Source organism: Diadema antillarum, unplaced genomic scaffold (assembly GCF_040938485.1).
Source record: "Diadema antillarum isolate AM-2024a unplaced genomic scaffold, OU_Dant_1.0 seq00000531_RagTag, whole genome shotgun sequence".
Taxonomy (NCBI): domain Eukaryota; kingdom Metazoa; phylum Echinodermata; class Echinoidea; order Diadematoida; family Diadematidae; genus Diadema; species Diadema antillarum.
In genome coordinates, this window is record NW_027271482.1 from 353,424 (window position 1) to 373,409 (window position 19,986).

At 40.1% G+C, this 19,986-nt stretch overlaps 1 protein-coding gene across 2 annotated transcripts in view; it reads left to right on the plus strand.

Moving 5' to 3' along the window:
- Nucleotides 1-19,986, plus strand: part of LOC139734523 (CCR4-NOT transcription complex subunit 2-like) — a 243,407-nt gene that overhangs the window by 141,315 nt on the left and 82,106 nt on the right. The window contains exons 8-9 of one of the 2 annotated variants that reach the window (XM_071645298.1): nt 1,248-1,351; nt 9,699-9,833. In XM_071645298.1, the coding sequence (XP_071501399.1) occupies nt 1,248-1,351; nt 9,699-9,833 (239 nt within the window). The remainder of the gene's footprint in view (nt 1-1,247; nt 1,352-9,698; nt 9,834-19,986) is intronic. The other variant, XM_071645299.1, reaches the window with a different exon arrangement.

Below are 19,986 nucleotides of genomic sequence, written 5' to 3' on the forward strand. Positions count from 1 at the left end.
GGGCCCAGAATTCCTTAATGAGAGACTCTTTAGAAAGATCTTCTCCAAAACCAAAATGATAGAGCTACTGTAAATGCTATAAGTAAGTATGTTTATGAGTGAAGTTTCAAGTTTGTTCCTGCGGTAACCCCTTAGTGTCTTCCTGAAAACCACACTCTGGCTTTTCACCAAACACCCTGCCCTAAGGTAATAGAAGATTAGAATAGATTGTTCCAATGGGCACAAGTCCACCCTAGGGATTGGGTGGGGCAGGGGGCCCAAAACCCCAAACTTACAGAATTGTTAAAAAAAAAAGAATCTTCCTTTGATCCAAAAATGATATTTTCACTAAAGTGCTAATATATGTTATAGTAAGTACATTGATGAATGTAGTTTTAAGCTTGCTGATGTCAGATGCGGGGGCACTCCTCCTCTGATCCTGAATTATGTTGGAAGACGCATGACCATGGTAAAAAAAATTTTTTTTCTTTCAATGGAATGTGACCCATCACATCCATCGATCGAAGCCACCAAGTAATGGCACCATTACCTACAATTCCTTAAAATAAACTATTATAATTTAACAATTCTGTAAAACCAAAAGTAATACAGCAAAATTAATGCTATGAGTTTATTGGTGCATGTAGTTTGTTCACGGCAGATACAGGGACCTAATGGGGGAAGGACGGAGAACAAATTTAGGACAAATTTAAAATTTTTTTCTTCTCAACATTACATTGTCAATCCTTACCATCTCTACATTTATAGTTTCTAGAGACATGGAATTGCTATTTTTACAAATGGGCGCCTTTACCCCCCTTGGGTTACCCCCGGCCGCAAAGACCTTAGATGGACAATTCTTAATAAAAACCAGTGGCTGGATTTTGACCAAACTTACCTGGAAACATCAGTGGGGGAGGGGATCATAGTCTGTATAAATGATGGTGGTGACCCCCGTTTAGCCCCTCGACAGGTGCGATATACCCAATATCAGGAGGATGTTGCCTAGTAGGTCTGCAACAATCCCCAAATCTCAAGATATTGAAATAGTTTGCCTCTGGTGAAGTGCCATGAAGGCAAAGACCAATGCTCAGGTGACTGCTAAACCCATATAAGCATGGGTCTCGTGTTTGATAAAACATTTGCTCATCTGGCAGGATAGGCTTATTTGTGTTCCCGATGGTACCTTGTAACAACTTGCCATTACTTTCTGAGCTTGCCAGATAGTCGTAGCTGTAATATGGTTTATCTGATGCATGTTTTTCCAGTGGCATCACACCCAACTCAACTGGGATGGGCGCATTCAACCGGCAAGCCAGCTTTGGGGGGCAGCAGAGTGCATTACTTGGCAACTTTGGTGGCTATGGTAATGGTGAGAAGCAGTCCTTACGTTCAGTTGTCTTTGATCTTCATGGAGATTCCTATCATCTCGGTGGAAGTAACCATCATTTTATCATGTGTGTGTGTGTGTGTGTATGCATGTATTATCACATATATTGTATGCTAATTTTTTACCAAGTATTCTCTTAAAAGCAAAATACTTGTATGATACAAAAATTGATGCTTGATATGGCTATATCGGCATTGGCATCTGTTATGATTTATCATATTTGCAAAGGATATCAAATTTTAAGGAAAAAAAATGGGATGGGGAATAGGAGTGCTTTCAAAATTAATAACAAATCACAATGAACAAGGATGATGGCATGGCAGCCTCACTACAAGAATGCATGAGTAGGGGCTCATGGAAGCAGAACAAAAGAAGAAAGCATGCATAAATTATACACAGGAACACTTGTTAAGCATGTGGTATTGAAATGGAATGACATTGCTAAATTTCTAAAATATGTGTGGCTCCTATGTCATTATCTTCGTTCAGTGTAGTTTGTTTTGGGTTTTATGAGGATTGATTTTTCTGCTCACGTACCACAATAAATTCCATGAATCCATGCATGGAGCTGTTGATTTATGTACTACAGGATGTGAAATTATGCAAATCATCTGGAATTTCCCTTTAAAGAAGAAATCCACTCCAAAATTTGTTCAATTTCATAAGAAAGAGACAAAACTTCCCTGCTGAACAGTGCAAGAGTGATTAAAATCGGATAAGAAATAAAGAAGTATTGGCATTAGATAGGAAGTAATGACATTCTGAAATTTCAGGATTTTTCAGACAATACTTATTGAACAGTCATTATGAATTGCAATAATCAAGTTTATGATGTAATGCTCTCACAATATCTCATTCATTTCATATACTTAAAATGACAGAAATCTTGTATTACAGCTGTAGAAATATAAGAGTTGGCTTAAAACCACCCAAAATAAAAAAAGAACAAATGTTACCTGTGATATATCTTTGTGTGGGAATATGCTTTTACCAGTATTAGCGAAAAACATAATTTTTTCCCGAATTGATGTATAAGATACGTGAAAAATAGGGAAGGCGTGATATCATCAAAACGCTCATTTGAATATTCATAAGGACTGGTCAAGAAATGTTTTAATAATTATTATGATAATAATAGTGGCTACTAGTGTAGTACCAACGGCATAAATCCGTACTGAGGAGTGGGGGGGATGATCGGCGATAGCCACCATCACCACGATTACAAGCCCATAACCGGACCGGTGCAGCCCTTGGGGGGGGGAAGAGAAGCTTTCCCCCCCCCCCCCCCACACACACACACACACATACACTTTACAGGGATCAAAATGTCCCACTCTTTTCCATGCAAAGTGGGAGGGAAGTGGCAGCAAAAATATGAAGACTTTTTGTTCTTGTTTTTATTTGTTTGTTGTTGTTGTTGTTTGTTTTTTTTTGCTTGTCAGCCGACTTTCGGCTGAAAATCAGACATTAAAAGTATGAAGACTTTTTTGTTGTTGTTTCTCTTGTCTTTTGATGTTCTTTCTTCTTGACTGACATGCGATTTAGACACCCCCCCCTTTCAAAAACGTAGCACAGCCCTGAATAATGCCCAAATAAATTCAATAAAATGCTAAGATGGATATCCATTTTTTTTTGTATGTAATAACTTAGTAGATATTTTCCTGTAGCTATTAATTGCTCTTCAATTTTCTTGATTTAAGTCAGTAAAGCAATCATCCCTGGGGCATCGTTCCGTTTTAATGATGGGGTAGGGGAGGGACTTGGAGTTTGAATATCTGTGCGAGGGAGCGGAGCGGCCTAGTGGGGGGAGGGTGTGGGAGGGGGGTATCCCCCTCCCACACAAGGAAAATGTAGCATTTTCAGACCTGAAATTCAGCAATCTGGCACACACTTTTGGTGAAATTTGGGATTTTTTTCCTATAAAAAAAAGTGAGAAAAAAAATCATAGATAATTGAATGACTACATCGTGGTATTCAGCTCTTGCTCCGCCTGTGCGACATCACTGTGAAGGCCTACTAAATAGTGGGGCCTATCACCGGCGTAGCCAGGATTTGATCTTAGGGGGAACAGTTAGATGCGAGGGAGCGATGCGAGCTAGGGGGGAGGGTGTGAACTTTTTGCATATTGCTGTTGTAAATGGTGCAATTTGATGCATTTTTTTGCATGTTTTATCGACTTGAAATAGTCCAACATGTTTAAGGTAGCAGTACATTTTATGTAGATGCACTGTAAAAACATCGGTGTTAGATTTAACACCATGGGTGTTACATCTAACACCGATCAAGCTTCAATAAAGGACCACACCCACAGGTGTAGAAAATGTATTGTGACGGTGTTAAAAAGTGTTCACCTGGCGCTTTGTGGTGTTAATTTGACACTGTGGCTGGTGATATTTTTGATACTGCGCTAGAGTTAATTCATTAATGACACCGCATGGTGTTGATTTGATATTGGTGGTGTTAATTTCAATGGTATAGCACCCGTCCAGCTTCAATAGGAGACCACATCAACTGGTGTTACTGTGGTGTAAATGTGTTTACACTTTTTTCAAAAATCAAGTACTTTATCGAAAAATTCTTCGTCGTCTTGTTCAGAATTAACAAGAAATTCAGTCCCTAAGAAACTACTAGTATTAAAAAAAAAAACAATTTTATATTTTGAAATGACATCCGAAGGTGTCAATCTAACACCATGAATGAGCAAAGGAAATTTAAAACCGGACTTTTTGCAGTGTTATTATTGAACAATTTTGCTTATAAAATGGTATCATTTAGAGAAACTTCTTGTATTAATTCTTACACTGAAGATCATGAACGCGATCATCAATTTTGACGTTGTACGGTCCCAAAACGGCCGTTTGTAGCTATATTTTTTCGCTTTGGAAATTAAGGGGGGCGCACCGGGCGCAACTGCTGGCAGTTACTGGCAGCAATATCAGGAGAATGACATAATGATTAAATGCCAGCGAAGCGAGCGAGCTTGAAAATGTTGATATTTACAGTCCAAAAACGGCCGCTTGTAGCTATATTTTTTCGCTTTGAAAATTAGGGGGGGTGTACCGGGCGCAACTGCTGGCAATTACCCGGCAGCAACATCAGGAGAAAGGCATAGCGATCAAATGCGAGCGAGCAAAGGAAGCGAGCTTGAAGATTTTGATATTGTACAGTCCAAAAACGGCCGCTTGTAGCTATATTTTTTCGCTTTGAAAATTAAGGGGGGGCGCACCGGGCCCAACTGCTGGCAATTACCCGGCAGCAACATCAGGAAAATGGTATAGCGATTAAATGCGAGCGAGCGAAGCAAGCGAGTTTGAAAATGTTGATATTGTACAGTCCAAAAACGGCCGCTTGTAGCTATATTTTTTTCGCTTAGGAAATCAAGGGGGGTGGAGGCGCACCGGGCACAACTGCTGGCAATTGCTGACAGCAACATCAGGAGAATGACATAACGATTAAATGCGAGCGAGCGAAGTGAGCAAGCTTGAAAATTTTGATATTTTACAGTCCAAAAAACGGCCGTTTGTAGCTGTACTTTTTTCGCTTAGGAAATTAAGGGGGTGGGGGCGCAACGGGCGCAACTGCTGGCAATTAACTGGCAGCAAGAAACATCTCGTAAACACATTTATGATGTAATCTGGGGAATTTCCAATCCCAGAACTGTATACTATTTTTGTAGGAGGGGGGAAACCCTCCGTTAATTGAAAGTATCTTATATCTCCTCCCACCCGAGGAACATTTGCATTTCTTTAAACTGAAGTAACAGACCTGGTGCACACTTTAAATGAAACATTTTGAAATCTGTCGATCTAAAGTGTATTAAGTAGAAATGACTGAACGGGGAGGGTATGGAAGGGGTTAGGCCTATCCCCTTCTTACGCGAGGGAGATTTTGTATTTTCAGAATTGAAATTCAGCCATCTTTGGGTGAAATATTGAGACAGTTTTCTATCAAAAAAGTAAGAGCATTTCCACATCTCGGGAGTTGCGAGGAGCAAAATGATCTGTTTGTCCCCAATACTTTTATGGGGGAACATCCCCCTCCCCCTCCATCGAAGCCTCTGCATATGAGGGAGCTTTTGTAAGTGAAAGATCCGCTGCACACTCTTTGATAAATATAAAGAAATAAAACGTCAATCTCAAAAGTGTACAAAGTCTATCGAAAGGGACCCAAGTAGTGGATCTTTTGCATATTCATGATTGCAATTCAGCAATCCGTTGCATAATTGTGGCGGTACTTGTCCAATTTTCCATAAAGAAAGTTCGAGATTTGTCCTCATCTCGGGAATTGCTTGGAGGACAAATAATTTGTCTGCCCCCAACATTTCCGTAGGGGGAGGGCAAATGCCCCTTTGCCCCCCCCCCCCCCCCCCCCCCCAGATAGATTCGACGCCCCTGATCATCCCTGGGTATGCCCACAGATGTATCAGAGTCATCATCGTTTCAGGAATGATGCAGGAAATGGAGGGTGGGGTTCAATTATGGCAGTATAGTTTTTGTTATTGTTTGTTTTTCGTACATAATTTGCAGATGGTCCCGAGTTGCGCGCTTCATAGCATGTTTACATGTAAGCCTATGCTATTTGACGTTGTCAATGTCTGGACCATACCTTATGTCGATATTACTTTCTTCGCGAGTGAGCGAAGCGAGCGAGCGCTTGAGAAAATTATGTATACATTATCCTACAAGATAGAATACTGTTCAGCTCTGTTACCTGTCTGAAGGCGGGCGTACGAACGTCATGCAATATGACAAAAATGATACAATCGCATTTCTGCTTCCTCCATTTTTTTCTCAAATTTCAGGGGGGGGATGATTGTACAGGCCATCCCCCCCTCCTCCATTTCAGGGGGGATATATCCCCCACATCCCCCCCCCCCCCCCGGATTTACGCCCATGTATAGTACACAGGTCCACCTTTCTGTGCTCATGGCCCTTCAAAAAAATGAAAAGATGGAATGTTCAAACATGACAACAGAGAAGAAATGGCAAACAAACAACAAACACATACCAGATAAAGAATACAATTGTTCCAAACATTATAGATTGCTAATTTCAGTAGATAGAGCCGGGGGGGGGGGGGGGGGGGGATATCTCTGCTGTCATCGACGTGATTGCACCGAAAATTAGCACACACATTGCCTGTGATGTAATCTAAAAATCTGAGAAGTTGATTTTTCAAAAATTTATCATTTATGCCAAATTATGCTAACTTATGCATAATGATGCATGAATATCAGACTTTTTGCTATGAATCACTAATAAAGCTCAAAACAGGCACATTTTTTGTATTTTAGTGTCCTCAGCAAATCTAGATGAAAAAAAAAATTGTGCCATCAGAAAAATTTCTTAAGTATATTACTGTTTTTTTCTTATGCATTTCTCTGTGTTTTTTTTTCAACTTTTTGTTTTTTATTGTTTTTTCACTGCAATTTGTCCATGTCATTGTTCCGAACATGAAAATGTGTCGTTAATTGATTTCAATCAATAACCCCCCCCCCCCCAAATAATCGTGCTTTTGTGAAATTTGACTGTTAGCACAGTTTGCTTTGAAATTGTATAAGAATTCATGTTTTTGAGCAAGTTTAGGTCTGACATTTAACTTTGGAAATGAAATGAAGAAAGGAAGAGGATGACAGGCAGATGATGGGACTGCACTCAAAAATCACAGACACATTATGTCATTCAGAAGAACAGATTTTGGTGCAGTTTTTCTTGCTCAGGCAATGCAAGTACGTCTTATAACTATGTAACGTAATTGTACTGGCAACATAAACACATCTTACAAAAAATGTCACACTGAGCCGTACTTGCCACACAACAGAGGCACCTGTACGTGCATTGCACAGTCAGTGTGTGAGTTTGGACAAGACATACTAAAATATTTTCTGTGGAGATTACAAGAGGTCTGGGCAGGCCCACACAAAGGACATACATGTACCTACAATAACATAGGGGGTAAATTGGGTGTGCTCCTGCTACAATCACACTTATTCACAAATCGTCGCTGGAGCAATAAGACCTCGTATCTACAAAATGTCAAATGTTCAGAAGAGCAAAAAAACATGGCGGCCAAAGCACTGTGGCGAATGGGATACCCTTTCCTGTGACATGCCGTGGTGGCTTCATTTTTGTCTCGCCCACCGGAGGTGAAGGCGAGACTAAGGGATCCAAATGGCGTCCGTCCGTCGTCCGTCGTCCGTCACAAATGTTAAAGTTTACCTGCAAGACTCTCTTATGATGCATAACTTGGCAACTGTTACAGCAATGGCAGCCACACTTGGGTGATAGAAGCACTAGGGGTATCTTCATGTTATGGTGTTGTCGGAGGTCATATGATGATGTCAAAGGTCATTTTAGGTCATATATTAAAGAGTATGTGCAAGACTCTCTTTTCTATGTTAAAGTTTGCCTGCAAGACTCTCTTTTGACAAATAACTTCACATAAGTTGCTTGGATTACAACCTAACTTGGGTCATAGATGCACTGGGGGTACCTTCATGTTATGGTGCTGTTGGAGGTCACAGGATAAGGTCAAAGGTCATTTGAGGTCATACGTTAAAGTTTACTTGCAAGACTCTCTTATCACATGTAACTCGACATATGTCGCTACAATGGCAATCAAACTTGGGTGATGGATGCACTGGGGGTACCTTCATGTTATGGTGCCATAAGAGGTAACATGATAAGGTCAAAGGTCATTTTAAGTCATACGTTAAAGTTTACTTGCAAGACTCTCTTACCACACTTAACTCAGCACATGTTGCAACAATGGCAATCAAACTTGGGTGATGGTAGATGTCTCTTGGGAAGTTGAAGGTAGCCACAAGGTCAAAGGTTACAGACAGGGGTCAACAAACTTTTAGGGCCCAATGGTAAGTTTTTAGGGCGCGTTTCGATTGTGGCTCATAACTTCTGATCCCTATGTCCGTTTGTGACCAAACTTGGATGGAAGATGTCCCTTGGGGAGGTGAAGGTCATCACAAGATCAAAGGTCACAGAAAGGGGTCAACAAATTTTTAGGGCCCAATGTTAAGTTTTTATGGCACGTTTCGATTATGGCTCATTACTTTTGATCCCTTTGTCCGTTTGTGACCAAACTTGGATGGTAAATGTCCCTTAGGGTGTTGAAGGTCACCACAAGGTCAAAGGTCATAAGCAGGTCAATTAACTTCTGGGAGTTATAAAAAATATTAATTCCTTGTACGCGAATGGGGCGAGACACAACTTGGCGATTGCCTTGTTGGAGTAAGACAGTTTGGATTTGGACAGGACGTCACTTAACCCACTATTTGACCATTGATCCAAAAAACTCATTTTCACCAAAATTGCAGACACAAGGTCTTATCACCCCAGCGGTGGAATGTAGGCTAACAGCCCCACAACTCTTGCAGGCATGCACATGCAAAAACATACATTGGTGGTGACCAAAGCTTTAAATATCCAATGAAGGCAGTTTAGTGATAGTTTAGGACTAAGAATATTCTAGAAAGTGAAGGATATACATGTAACAGCAAATCTCTCCTTATTTACGTCTTGTGTTTAGGTGCACAGAGCTGGTTTCCAGCACAAATCACATGTGGAAGTTGAGCCTAAAGGCCCAAAGGTCTGGGGGGCATTTTATCAAGCTAGCATTTTGTCTGATTTTTTTAGACAAATTTGCTCTCAGCTAATCAGATGCAAGGATTTTAGGATCTTAACCCATTAAGGGTGAGTCCCAAGTATACTCAGGCAGGTGTCTATGCTAAATGCGTGTTGTAGCAAAATCAGCCCATCCTCAAGGGGTTAAAGGGCTCATATAGTTTTGGTTGAGACATCACTTCAGGTTTTTAACATTTTGGGGTGAGATTATGAGAATCCTCGTTAATATGAAATATGAAAGAGCAAGTAATTCCAAGAGGAATTCAACGTTTATTTGATGAAAATTGGTTATGAAATGGCCGAGATACCCAAAACAGATTAATACTAAAATATGGGACCTACACTTTATTATGATCACTTTGTTTTACCTTGTTTTTGGATGTCTCGGCCATTCCAAAACCAATTTTCATCAAATAAACTTTGAATTCCTCTTAGAATGGCATGCTCTGTACCATTTCATAAGTGGTTACTTGGTATCTCGCAAAAAGTTAAAAAGCCAAATCCTCAGCTCCACAAGTACTTTACTGTCCCTTTCAGATATATGTAGTTTGTCGAATATATATATATATATATATATCTCTGACAAAACTCTTGATGAAATGCTTCCTGGAATGTCACCAGTTAATTGCTTGTTAAAAGTCTTCCATGAATTACTTTACTGAATTGTTTATACACTTTTAAACCTCTTATAGCAAATGACTCATCGCTCAACCTTGACAGCGCGGACTTCCCAGCTTTAGCCACAAGAGGGCGTCAAACAGGAGAGAATTCATCAGGCAATGTCAGTTTGTTCCAACCTAACCCCATGGCAGGCAGGCCTGCTTATGGTAAGCCATCATGTCCCAGGAATAGAATTTTCACCAACACATACTTTTCCATGGTTCTACTTTTCAGCTATAAACCACTTAACCCGTTGAGGATGAGTCCCTAGTATACTCGGGCAAGCGTCTGTGGGAAATGCATGTTGTAGAAAAATCAAACCGTCCGTTAAAAGGACAGACACACTTCAAACTGAAAACTAGTTGCCCTTGTCAAAATGACAACAAAAGGAAAAACCAGCAGTGACTCGTTGCTCCCTGGCCAGTTGTGCTGTCGACGCTCCCAGAGCCATGATAGACCAGCTGCACACACTCACTGATACACTGTACAGTGCTCCTTTTTCTGAGAGACGTTTGCCTCGTTGAACCAGGTGAAGGCTGATCTTATTCCAAATAAAAATCTAGTCAAAAGTGTTAACAAAATACGAACTTACTAGATATAGTGTCTTTCTGATCAATGTACTCTCATACTGAATTCTACAACTTACGGAGCAAGGAGCATGGAAGTCTACTCCAAAATCATGTCTTTGCATAATACTGCCTCATAAGTTTATATGAGCGCATTAGACAGTGCAGAAGATTAATCTCAATCATGTACATTCAAATATAACATTTGTCAGTATACAATGTATGCATGCAGTGCTTAGGGTCATTGTAATTTCACACTGTTTCGCTTGCTTGAATGGTTTGCTCGTTTTGTATATACAGTCAAACTCGGATACCTCGAATTCGTCGGGACTGAAGAAAATGGTTCGAGGTACGCGAATTTCGAGGTACGCGTACGTCGAATTTTCTTCGACTTATCCGATGTTTATCGATGTTCGACGTTTATCGATGTTCAACATGGTGTCTGTTATAGTGCCTACTGATTGTTTGCATGCTTGTCAATTTGAATTGAATCAACTTTTATATGAATGAATTGAGTGAAAATCGGAAATGAAATCAAAATTTCAGAAATAAAGATTTTGGTGGCCCGATCGCGCCACCAAAAAAAAAAAAAAAAAAAAATTGGATGTTTGCCTTTACTTTTGAAAATGAACAGCGGTAACAATCGGCTACGTAAGATGCTAAAATAAATGTCAGGGGTTTGCGTTTAATTGTGGAAATGAATGACGTTAATATTCGACTCAGTATGATACTAAAATAAATGTCGGATGTTTGCTCATACTTTTGGAAATGAATAACGATAAGACTCAGCTCCGTATGGTGCTAAATCTAATGTTAGATATTTGATTTTGCGTTCGGAAATGAATAAGGATAACATTCGGCTCCGGAAGACGCTGAAATAAATGTCGAATTTTTGCTAAGACGTTCGGAAATGAAAAACAATAACATTCAACTCCATACGATGGTTAAATAAATGTCGGATGTTTCCTTATACTTTCGAAAGTAAATAGCAATAGCATTCGGCTCCGGAAGATGCTAAAATAGATGTCAGATGATCGTTTTTATGTTCGGAAGAAAATAGCAGTAATATTCTGCTCCATCATGTCCATATGATGCTAAAATAACTGTCTGATGTTTGCTTTTAAATTTCGAAATGAATAACAGTAACATTCAGCTGCGTTTAATGGTAAAATTAATGTTTGATGTTTGCTTTGACGTTCGGAAAAGAGTAACAATAATATTCAACTCCTGGCAATGATGAAATAAATGCTGGATGTTTGCTTTTACGTTCGAAAGTAAATTGCAATAACATTTAGCTCCGGAAGATGCTAAAATAAATGTCGAATGTTTACTTTGATGTTCTAAAGTGAATAACAATAATATTCAACTCCGTACGCTGATAAAATAAATGCCGGATGTGTGCTTTTACGTTCGAAAGTAAATGTCAATAGCATTCAGCTCCGGAAGATGCTAAAATACATGTCGAATGATTGCTTTTACGTTTGGCATGTTTGGAAGTGAACAGCAGTAACATTCTGCCCCATACGATGATAAAAAAATATTGGATATTTGCTACGGTACATTTCGAAATAAATATCAGTAACATTCAGCTATACGTTTCATGGTCCATAATGTCTGATGTCTGCCTTGACGTTCAAAAATGAAAAACAGTAACATTCGGCTCCGTGCGATGATAAAATAATTGTCAGATGATTCAATTCACTTTCGGAAGTGGACAGCAGTAACATTCGGCTCCGTTCGATAATGAAATAAATGTCGGATGTTTGAAATGAATAACGGTAATATTCCGCTCCTTACGATGCAAAAATAAATAACGGATTGTTGCTTTAACATTTGGAAATGATTAATGGTATTAATCCGCTCAGTTAGATGCTAAAACAAATGGCGGATGTTTGCTTTCACGTTTGGAAATGGATTAGTATAGTATTCAGCTCCGTAAGATTCTAAAATGAATGTCGGTTGTTTGCTTTTACATTTAAAAATGTATAACGGTAACTTTCGGCTTTTTACAATGCTAAAACAAATGTCGGATGCTAACAAATGTCAGCAAATGCTCCCATTTTCTCTTTTCAAACGTAAGTTTTGACGTCCTCAATATAATGGGCATCAACTTTTTAAATAATCTCTACGCCTATTTGTCAAATCTTTAAAGACAGAGTAAGATAATTGAATTTTCTATTTATTTGTTTTAGACATGGGCATCAGTATCACTTCAATGATGCTTAATATTAATTTGTCTATGTTTAGTAGGACCGATTTAGTTTTTCTAATGTTTTTCCTGATTTGTTTTTTTTTTTTTTGTTACCAGATTTTACTTTCGACCACCAGAAAATAAAAATCAATGATATTGGTGGCCCGATAAAACTTAGTGCGGAGCCCTGTGTATTCTATTCTTCATTGTGATCGGCCTATACTTCCAGATTTTCATAATCGCATTGCTGGAAAAAAAAAAAAGTTTCAGTGCTTGCGTTCTCGGGGAAGTAAACTTTGTGAAAGGCAAAAAAAAAAAATAGTTTAAAAAAAGGCACTACGAGGGAGATTGATGTTTTGACAGTGGAGCGTGATTAATGGCAAAGATATAACTGTCAACGTAAGCAGGTGCGCCCCGACGGTTGAGAAATCTACGCGCACGGTATGACTGTCTCAATCAAAAATCAAAACACAGTGGTTAAAGAAAAGCAAATGATGGGGCAGCGCGTAGTGCTATCGTAAAGCACTCCATTGGCACAGGTGCTATGTGCATACCATGTACGTGTGTTGGTAGGTGTTGGGGATTTTCCTTGTCAGCTGTGAATCGGGTATTTCTTCTTGGGCACGCGATTGTTCTGGTCTCAGAATATTTACAATCGAGTGTGAAAACATTTGTGACATGTCTTCGCTGTCCACGCGCGCTTAATCGGAGATGCTGTGTGATGTTTGCAATTTCGATTCGAGCAACATGCTGGGAAAAACAATAAGTTAATTAAGATCGGGACATTAGATTTCCCTTCGAGGTAACCGAACTTCGAGTTATCTTTTTCGAGCTACGCGAATTTTAATACACGGAAACTCCATCGGAACAATCGGGACTTTCATTTTGCCCCCGAGGTAAGTGATATTCGGCTTATCCGACGTCGAGGTATCCGAGTTTGACTGTATTGTTATGTTCGCGCTTCTTGTTTCATATGTGCGGTTCTACTCTAACGAGTGCACGTCGAAAACGTTCAGTAGTATGTATTTGTTTAACCTTTTTCAACATTCCAAGTTCTATGCAACACTGCTGCAACAGTCAAAGAGCTTTGATCTATCTGATCAACCTGGCAGTATGATTGCTTCACTGGGAGTCGGCATATATTTGTGACTCTCATTCAAAAGTCTTGCAATTCAAGTGGATGTGATGCTGCATGCACAAGATAATCACACTGAGCAGTTTTATACTTGACCATGCATATACAATGAGCATATGTGACCTGCTACAACAAAAGGATCCGAAAGTTGGGAGAAGTCGATTTTCTGAAAATGACATAGCATTATTCCCTTACTCTTCCACTTTGATTTCATATATAACAACACGATTCATAAAATAACTTGGTTTGCAGAGATTTTATGAGAGCATGTCGAGTGGTGTAGGAAATCAGCGTTTTGAGGAAACCACCTTCAAAGTTTTCCTTCCTACACAATCATGATCAAGGGGAGATAAGACAGTTTTCACCTCTTGACAATTGAAGGTATGCTCCAGCAACCTCCACGATGTTCATTCAAGCTTAGCGTCAACAGTCTATGCATGACCAATCAGTAACCAGGATGCCACACACACCAACCAATAAGATTACTCCCTTGTTGCTGGGGGCGGAGTCTGTCTGCAGCGCTAAATCCAAATCTTTGGGCACATTTCTCTTCTTTTGAAAGTCAGAAAATCATGACCCAGAAAATGCTAATTTCTTGACTTTCCCATGATCATTTAGCTTCGAAATTTCAGCAGATGATAGATGATACATTAGACTACAAAATTATACTGAAACAAAAATTCATTGGTTTTGACCAATTTTGATGATCTCACTTCAAACTAATTTTCTCAGCTCAGCCGTCAGCGACTTTTGATCCTCATGTCATGGCAGGTCACATATACATCATAAAGAGCACAAGTATAAATTTTGTACATCACAGTCACGGAACTATGATAATTCCTCACATAATTCTTAGCAATGCTCTTTAAATGCAACGCACACAGTGGCTAGTCTTTCCTTCTATTAGTCAAACATCTAAAATATCAAAAAGTGCAGTGACCTCTGCCATTCACACTAAATAATCAGTGAGCATAAATCTGTCAGTCTTGTTATAGAGGGGGGTGCTGTCATCCTCTAGCATTCTAATATTACATTAGTAGATAATACACAAGCATCATTCATAGATCATCAACTCCTTTGGGTAACACATACGTAACTCCAGAATATAGTTATGTATATGCATATTGGTGAAGTCTTAACATGCAACCTCCAAATCAATTGACTGTGGTTCATTATACAAACACTCAAATACAATACACGTCATGAGAAACACAGTGACTTACCTAGTCAAAAGAGCCCACACATATTTTCTAAACAGGTTGCTCCACATGGTAGTCAATTGATGTGCCACAACCAGTTGTATCTGAAAGACAATCACAATACTGCTGCTACTTGTAAGAGTGAACCAATGTTTTCTGGCTAAACTCTGAGCAGATAAAAGTGTGTTTGAATCAGAGTCACAGAAAACTTTCTAGAGCATACAATGTAGGTAGAGTGGATGCAGGTTCCAAAGTGTTGGCAGGAAGCAGATATGCCTGCAGTGGCTTTTACATTTTGGAGATATATACAGTGTGTCTCTAAAAAAAGTAAACCCAACTTCAACAGCAAATTTTCAGAAAACTGTAAAATATTTGCACATTATTTTTTCATGGTTAGATACTGTAAAACATGATATATTCGCGGTATGAAATTTTCGTGAATTGGAGCCGACAGCCCTTTTCGTGGCATGAAATTTTCGCAAATTGCCACTGGTGTTCAATGCATGTAGTGTAGACAAAAACTTTCGCGTGCATTTTAATTTCGCGAATTTTGGCGCTCACGAAATTCGCGAAATTAAAACGCACGCGAAAATTCCTCGTTTTACAGTAGTCCAATAAAGGTGTGATTTCACGGAGCACGCGAACGATTTGCGAAGGACGCGAATGGCAAAATCCAGCATTCGTATTTTAGTAAGCAAAAGATCGCCAATCGAACGTGAGGGTTCGGAAGCATCGTCAATTGTTCGCGAATGTCGTTTTTACTTCGGCGACAATTTCAAAAAAATTTGAAAATTTTGGCGAACCTTTTCCGCACACTTGGTCGTGATTTGCTCGTGATTTGTTTTCTAAAGTGTCTGTAAAGCCTCGTCATATGCGCAAGACCTTCGCAAGACACGCGCGATGTTCACAAAATGTTCGTGAAACCCCAAACAGACCCCGAAACTTAATTTGGAGAATGTCTCGCGTATGTTTCGCAAAATCTGCGAAGTTTCTCCGATCATTTTACGATGTAACCGCAAACTGTTCGCGTACCTTTTGAGACATTCTTACGAATGTTTAGCGCATGTTTGTGGGATGTATGACCTACGGTTTCTCCAAATCAAACTCGTAGCATACATCTAAACATCAAACAATTGTTAACAACTACAGTGTACATAGTAAAAAAGAAATCAAACACTAGCAAAGAGAAAGAAATGTTTGATGTAAGAAAATTGCAGAATCTAAAGTATGCCGAAATTACATATGAAACTAGAAATTATGTGTTGGAGAAACTGAAAAAAAAAAAAATCAAATGCTACACTAGTGGAGATAGGTCCTATGAAAAAACTCTAGGCACGCACACAATAGAGAAATGAGAGAAAATAAAGGAGAATTACACGAAAGAACAAAAAAAAACTTCAACTCAAGACAGCTCCCACCTCTCGGGTACATTTTCTCCCATGATTATTGAAAAAAATGCGTTTTTTGCATTTCCGTCGCGTGTTCTTCGTGTATGTAACATGATGTATTTTAGCAATGATACACACGACATTCGCACATACGTCGTGAGAACTTCGCACAAATTGCGCAAGAATGCTTTTCAGCTTCATTGTCGGAACACATCCGGAGAAAAACTGTTTTGAATATTGGATTTTTCCATTGACATCCTTCGCAAATCGTTCGCATGCTCCGTGAAATCACACCTTAAGTCCTCTATCCAATGATACCACGTAGGTTATGTAACTCTCATGCATGACTGAGCATGATTCAACTTAGTGAATGGGTGTGAAATCATCACTGTGGCAAGTTATTTCTTGCTATTGTCGTGCATTCAGGGCATATTTGAAGTTAAATTTTTGTCACATGTTAGGCTTATGATTACATAACAACTTCAGCAAAGGTTCCTGACACAGGCACACTTCACATGCTTTCCAAACATGGTACAGTTGACAATTGAGCAGAGAGTATTCCTGGTAACTCAATACCAGGAAACAAGAAGTTTCGTGAAAGTTCAAGAGGCTTTTCGGGTGCAGTTCCCCAACAGGCAGCCTCCAACAAAAAGAGCCATCCGGTACAATGTGAGAAAGTATGCTGATCACGGAACCAGTTTGAACAGGAATAAAGGACACTCTGGCCACAGACGAACTGGGAGGTCTGCTGAAAACATCCAAGTGGTGAGAGAGGCCATCCAAGCCAACCCATGCATAAGCACCAGGAGAAATGATACTGGAATTCCACGCGCAACTTTTAACAGAAAAGCAAGACTGGATTTCCATCTCCATCCATATCATGTTCATGTTCAGCACCAACTTCTACCAGCTGATTTTCCCAGACGACTTCAATTTTCACAATGGTTTGTGAACCAGTGCAACCGTGATCAACAGTTCCTCCAGTTTTTTACCATCAGGGATGAAGCAACGTTTTCCATGGATGGAATGGTAAACGCCCTCAATGAGCACGAGTATGCTGAACTCCATCATCCTCCGGGATATGCTTTTACTAAGAACATGAGCAGGGAGAAAGTGAGTGTCTGGATTGGTCTTTGTGGCAATGGTTCATTGGTGGGACCTTACTTATTTGAAGGCAACATCAATGGCAGGGCATACCTTGACATGCTGAACAATTTTATTGTGCCTGAGATGGAACAGATCTTCCCCTGACAACGACATGGAGCATTTCGTAGGGCCTGGTGGGCTCAGGATGGGGCCCCAGCCCACAGACTTATTGCCGTTAGAAATCGCTTGACTGAACTCCTTGGCAATCGCATCATTGCTCTTCATTTCCCAGTTGAGTGGCCTGCACGTTCACTAGATCTGACACCATGCAATTTCTTTCTTTGGGGGTATCTTAACCCTAACTAGGCCAGGGGGGGGGGGGCCTCTGAGGCCCCCCCCCCTCGACGTTTCGCGCGATGTATCGCTATCATGAGAAGCTATCGCCGCGACGTTTCATTACTTTTTTCTTTCGAGTCTCCCACATCTTTTGACACCAAATTTGCGACGCTCGGGTGTGCAGTTCTGAAGTTGCGCATAAATATGCATGTGCATGTCAGACCAAAAATTGCTCGAAAACGTGAATTTGTGTACAATTTCAATGCAAACTGTGTTTACAGGCAAATTTCATAAAAGCATGATTATTTTGGGGGTTTATTGATTAAAATCAACTAATAACGCATTTTCTTGTTCGGAACAATGTCACGGACGAATTTCATCGAAAAAACAATGAAAAACATTAAGTCGGAAAAACAAAGAAATACATAAGAAATTCAAAAAAACAAAATACTAAGGAAATTTTTTCTGATTGTGCAATTTTTTTCTCTTACATTTGCTAAGGACACTAAAAAGAATATTTACACCAAAATTGTGCCTGTTTTGAGCTTTATTTAGTGATTTATACCAAACTGTCTGATTTCATGCATCATTATGCATAAATTAGCATAATTTAGTGTAAATGATAATTTTTGAAAAAATTAACTTCATGGTACTTTAGATTACATCATAGGCAATGCGTGTGCCAATTTTCGTCGCGATCGCGCGGTCGACGGCCGAGATCCGGAGGGGGGGCCTGGGAGGCCCCCCCCCCCCCCCCCAGCTCTATCATCTACCTAAATAGCCCGGCCTAGTTAGGGTCAAAGGAAAAGTGTTCCAAACCCCACCGGCCACAATTCAGGAGCTGAGGCAACGGATAACAGACGAAGTGAACCGATTACGACAAGATCAAGGAATGATCAGGCATGCTGTCAGGGACATGAGGAGGCGTTGCGAGCTTTGCATCGAAAGGAATGGCGGTCATGTCGAGGGTACAAAACCCTAAGGTATGCTCATAGGGAATCAGACATTTCCTATGTCATTTGATTGATGAACTTCCAATCAAAGTGCAATACTAACTTGCCACAGTGATGATTTCACACCCATTCACTAAGTTGAATCATGCTCAGTCATGCATGAGAGTTACATAACCTACGTGGTATCATTGGACAGAGGACTTATTGGACTATCTAACCATGAAAAAATAATGTGTAAATATTTTATGATTTTCTGAAAATTTACCGTTGAAGTTGGGTTTACTTTTTTAGAGACACACTGTATATTGGAAATATTGGAATCACAAACATTCCCCTAACAAGTCAGAGAGAAAGCTTCAAGAAGTGAACTGACCAGTCAAACTCTCATTGGTTCATGTCTTCATGATATCATTCAACCCCAGACTTATAATTTGGTGGATTCCATATACGGTGCGCTACCTATCGGTTGTAGCAGACAGGCCGAAATCCGTGATGCCTTATGGGAAAAAGTCGACATCAAAATTACTCGCATTATATGCACATGCAGCAGCACAGCTCAGCTCAGCCGGCCGCGCCGGGCAGGCGGGCGCTGCCCGGGCTGAGCCGGCCGGATATCGATTGCGAGATTGAGAGATAGATCGATACGGTATGGTATTAGCAGCAAACTGGCTTTTCCGTGTTGCATGTTCGACGCGACGTGTGTACACTCCAAAATGCAGGCTTGGCTTTTGACTTATTATACCCCCGCCAAACGAAGTTTGAAGGGGGTATATAGGAATCAGCGGACGGTCGGGCGGTCGGTCGGGCGGTCGGGCGGTCGGTCCGTTGCAAATCTTGCGTCGCGAACTACTTCCTCAGTTTTCAACCGATTCCCATAAAACTTGGCACAGATGTGTGCCTTGGGTTGTAGATGTGCAAGACGTATTTTTTGACAGTACCCAAAAGTACGTTGCCATGGTAACAGCATATTATGGGCAAAAAAGGGTACAAATCTTGCGTCGCGAACTCCTCCCACAGTTTTTGATCAATTTTTATGAAATTAGGTACAGATGTTCATCTGAATATGTTAATGTGCAAGACACATATTTCCGCAGTGGCAAAAAGTGCGTTGCCATGGTAACGGCATGTTATTGGTAAAATATAGGGCAAAATGCTTCATGGCAAAACTGCTTCATCAGTGTTCTTCCAATTCTCATGGAATTCATATTGAATGTTTGTCTTAGGATATAGGTCAGCATGACACATTTCTTGACAGTGACAAAAAGTATGTTGCCATGGTAACAGCTCACATATTATGAGCCAAAATGATGGAAAATTTTGTGTTGCAAACTACTCAGTTTTGCCCAATTTCCATGAAACTTGGTACAGATGTGTGCCTTTGGTTGTAGATGTGCAAGACGCATTTTTTGACAGTACCCGAAAGTATGTTGCCATGGTAACGGCATATCAATGGCAGAAGATCAAGG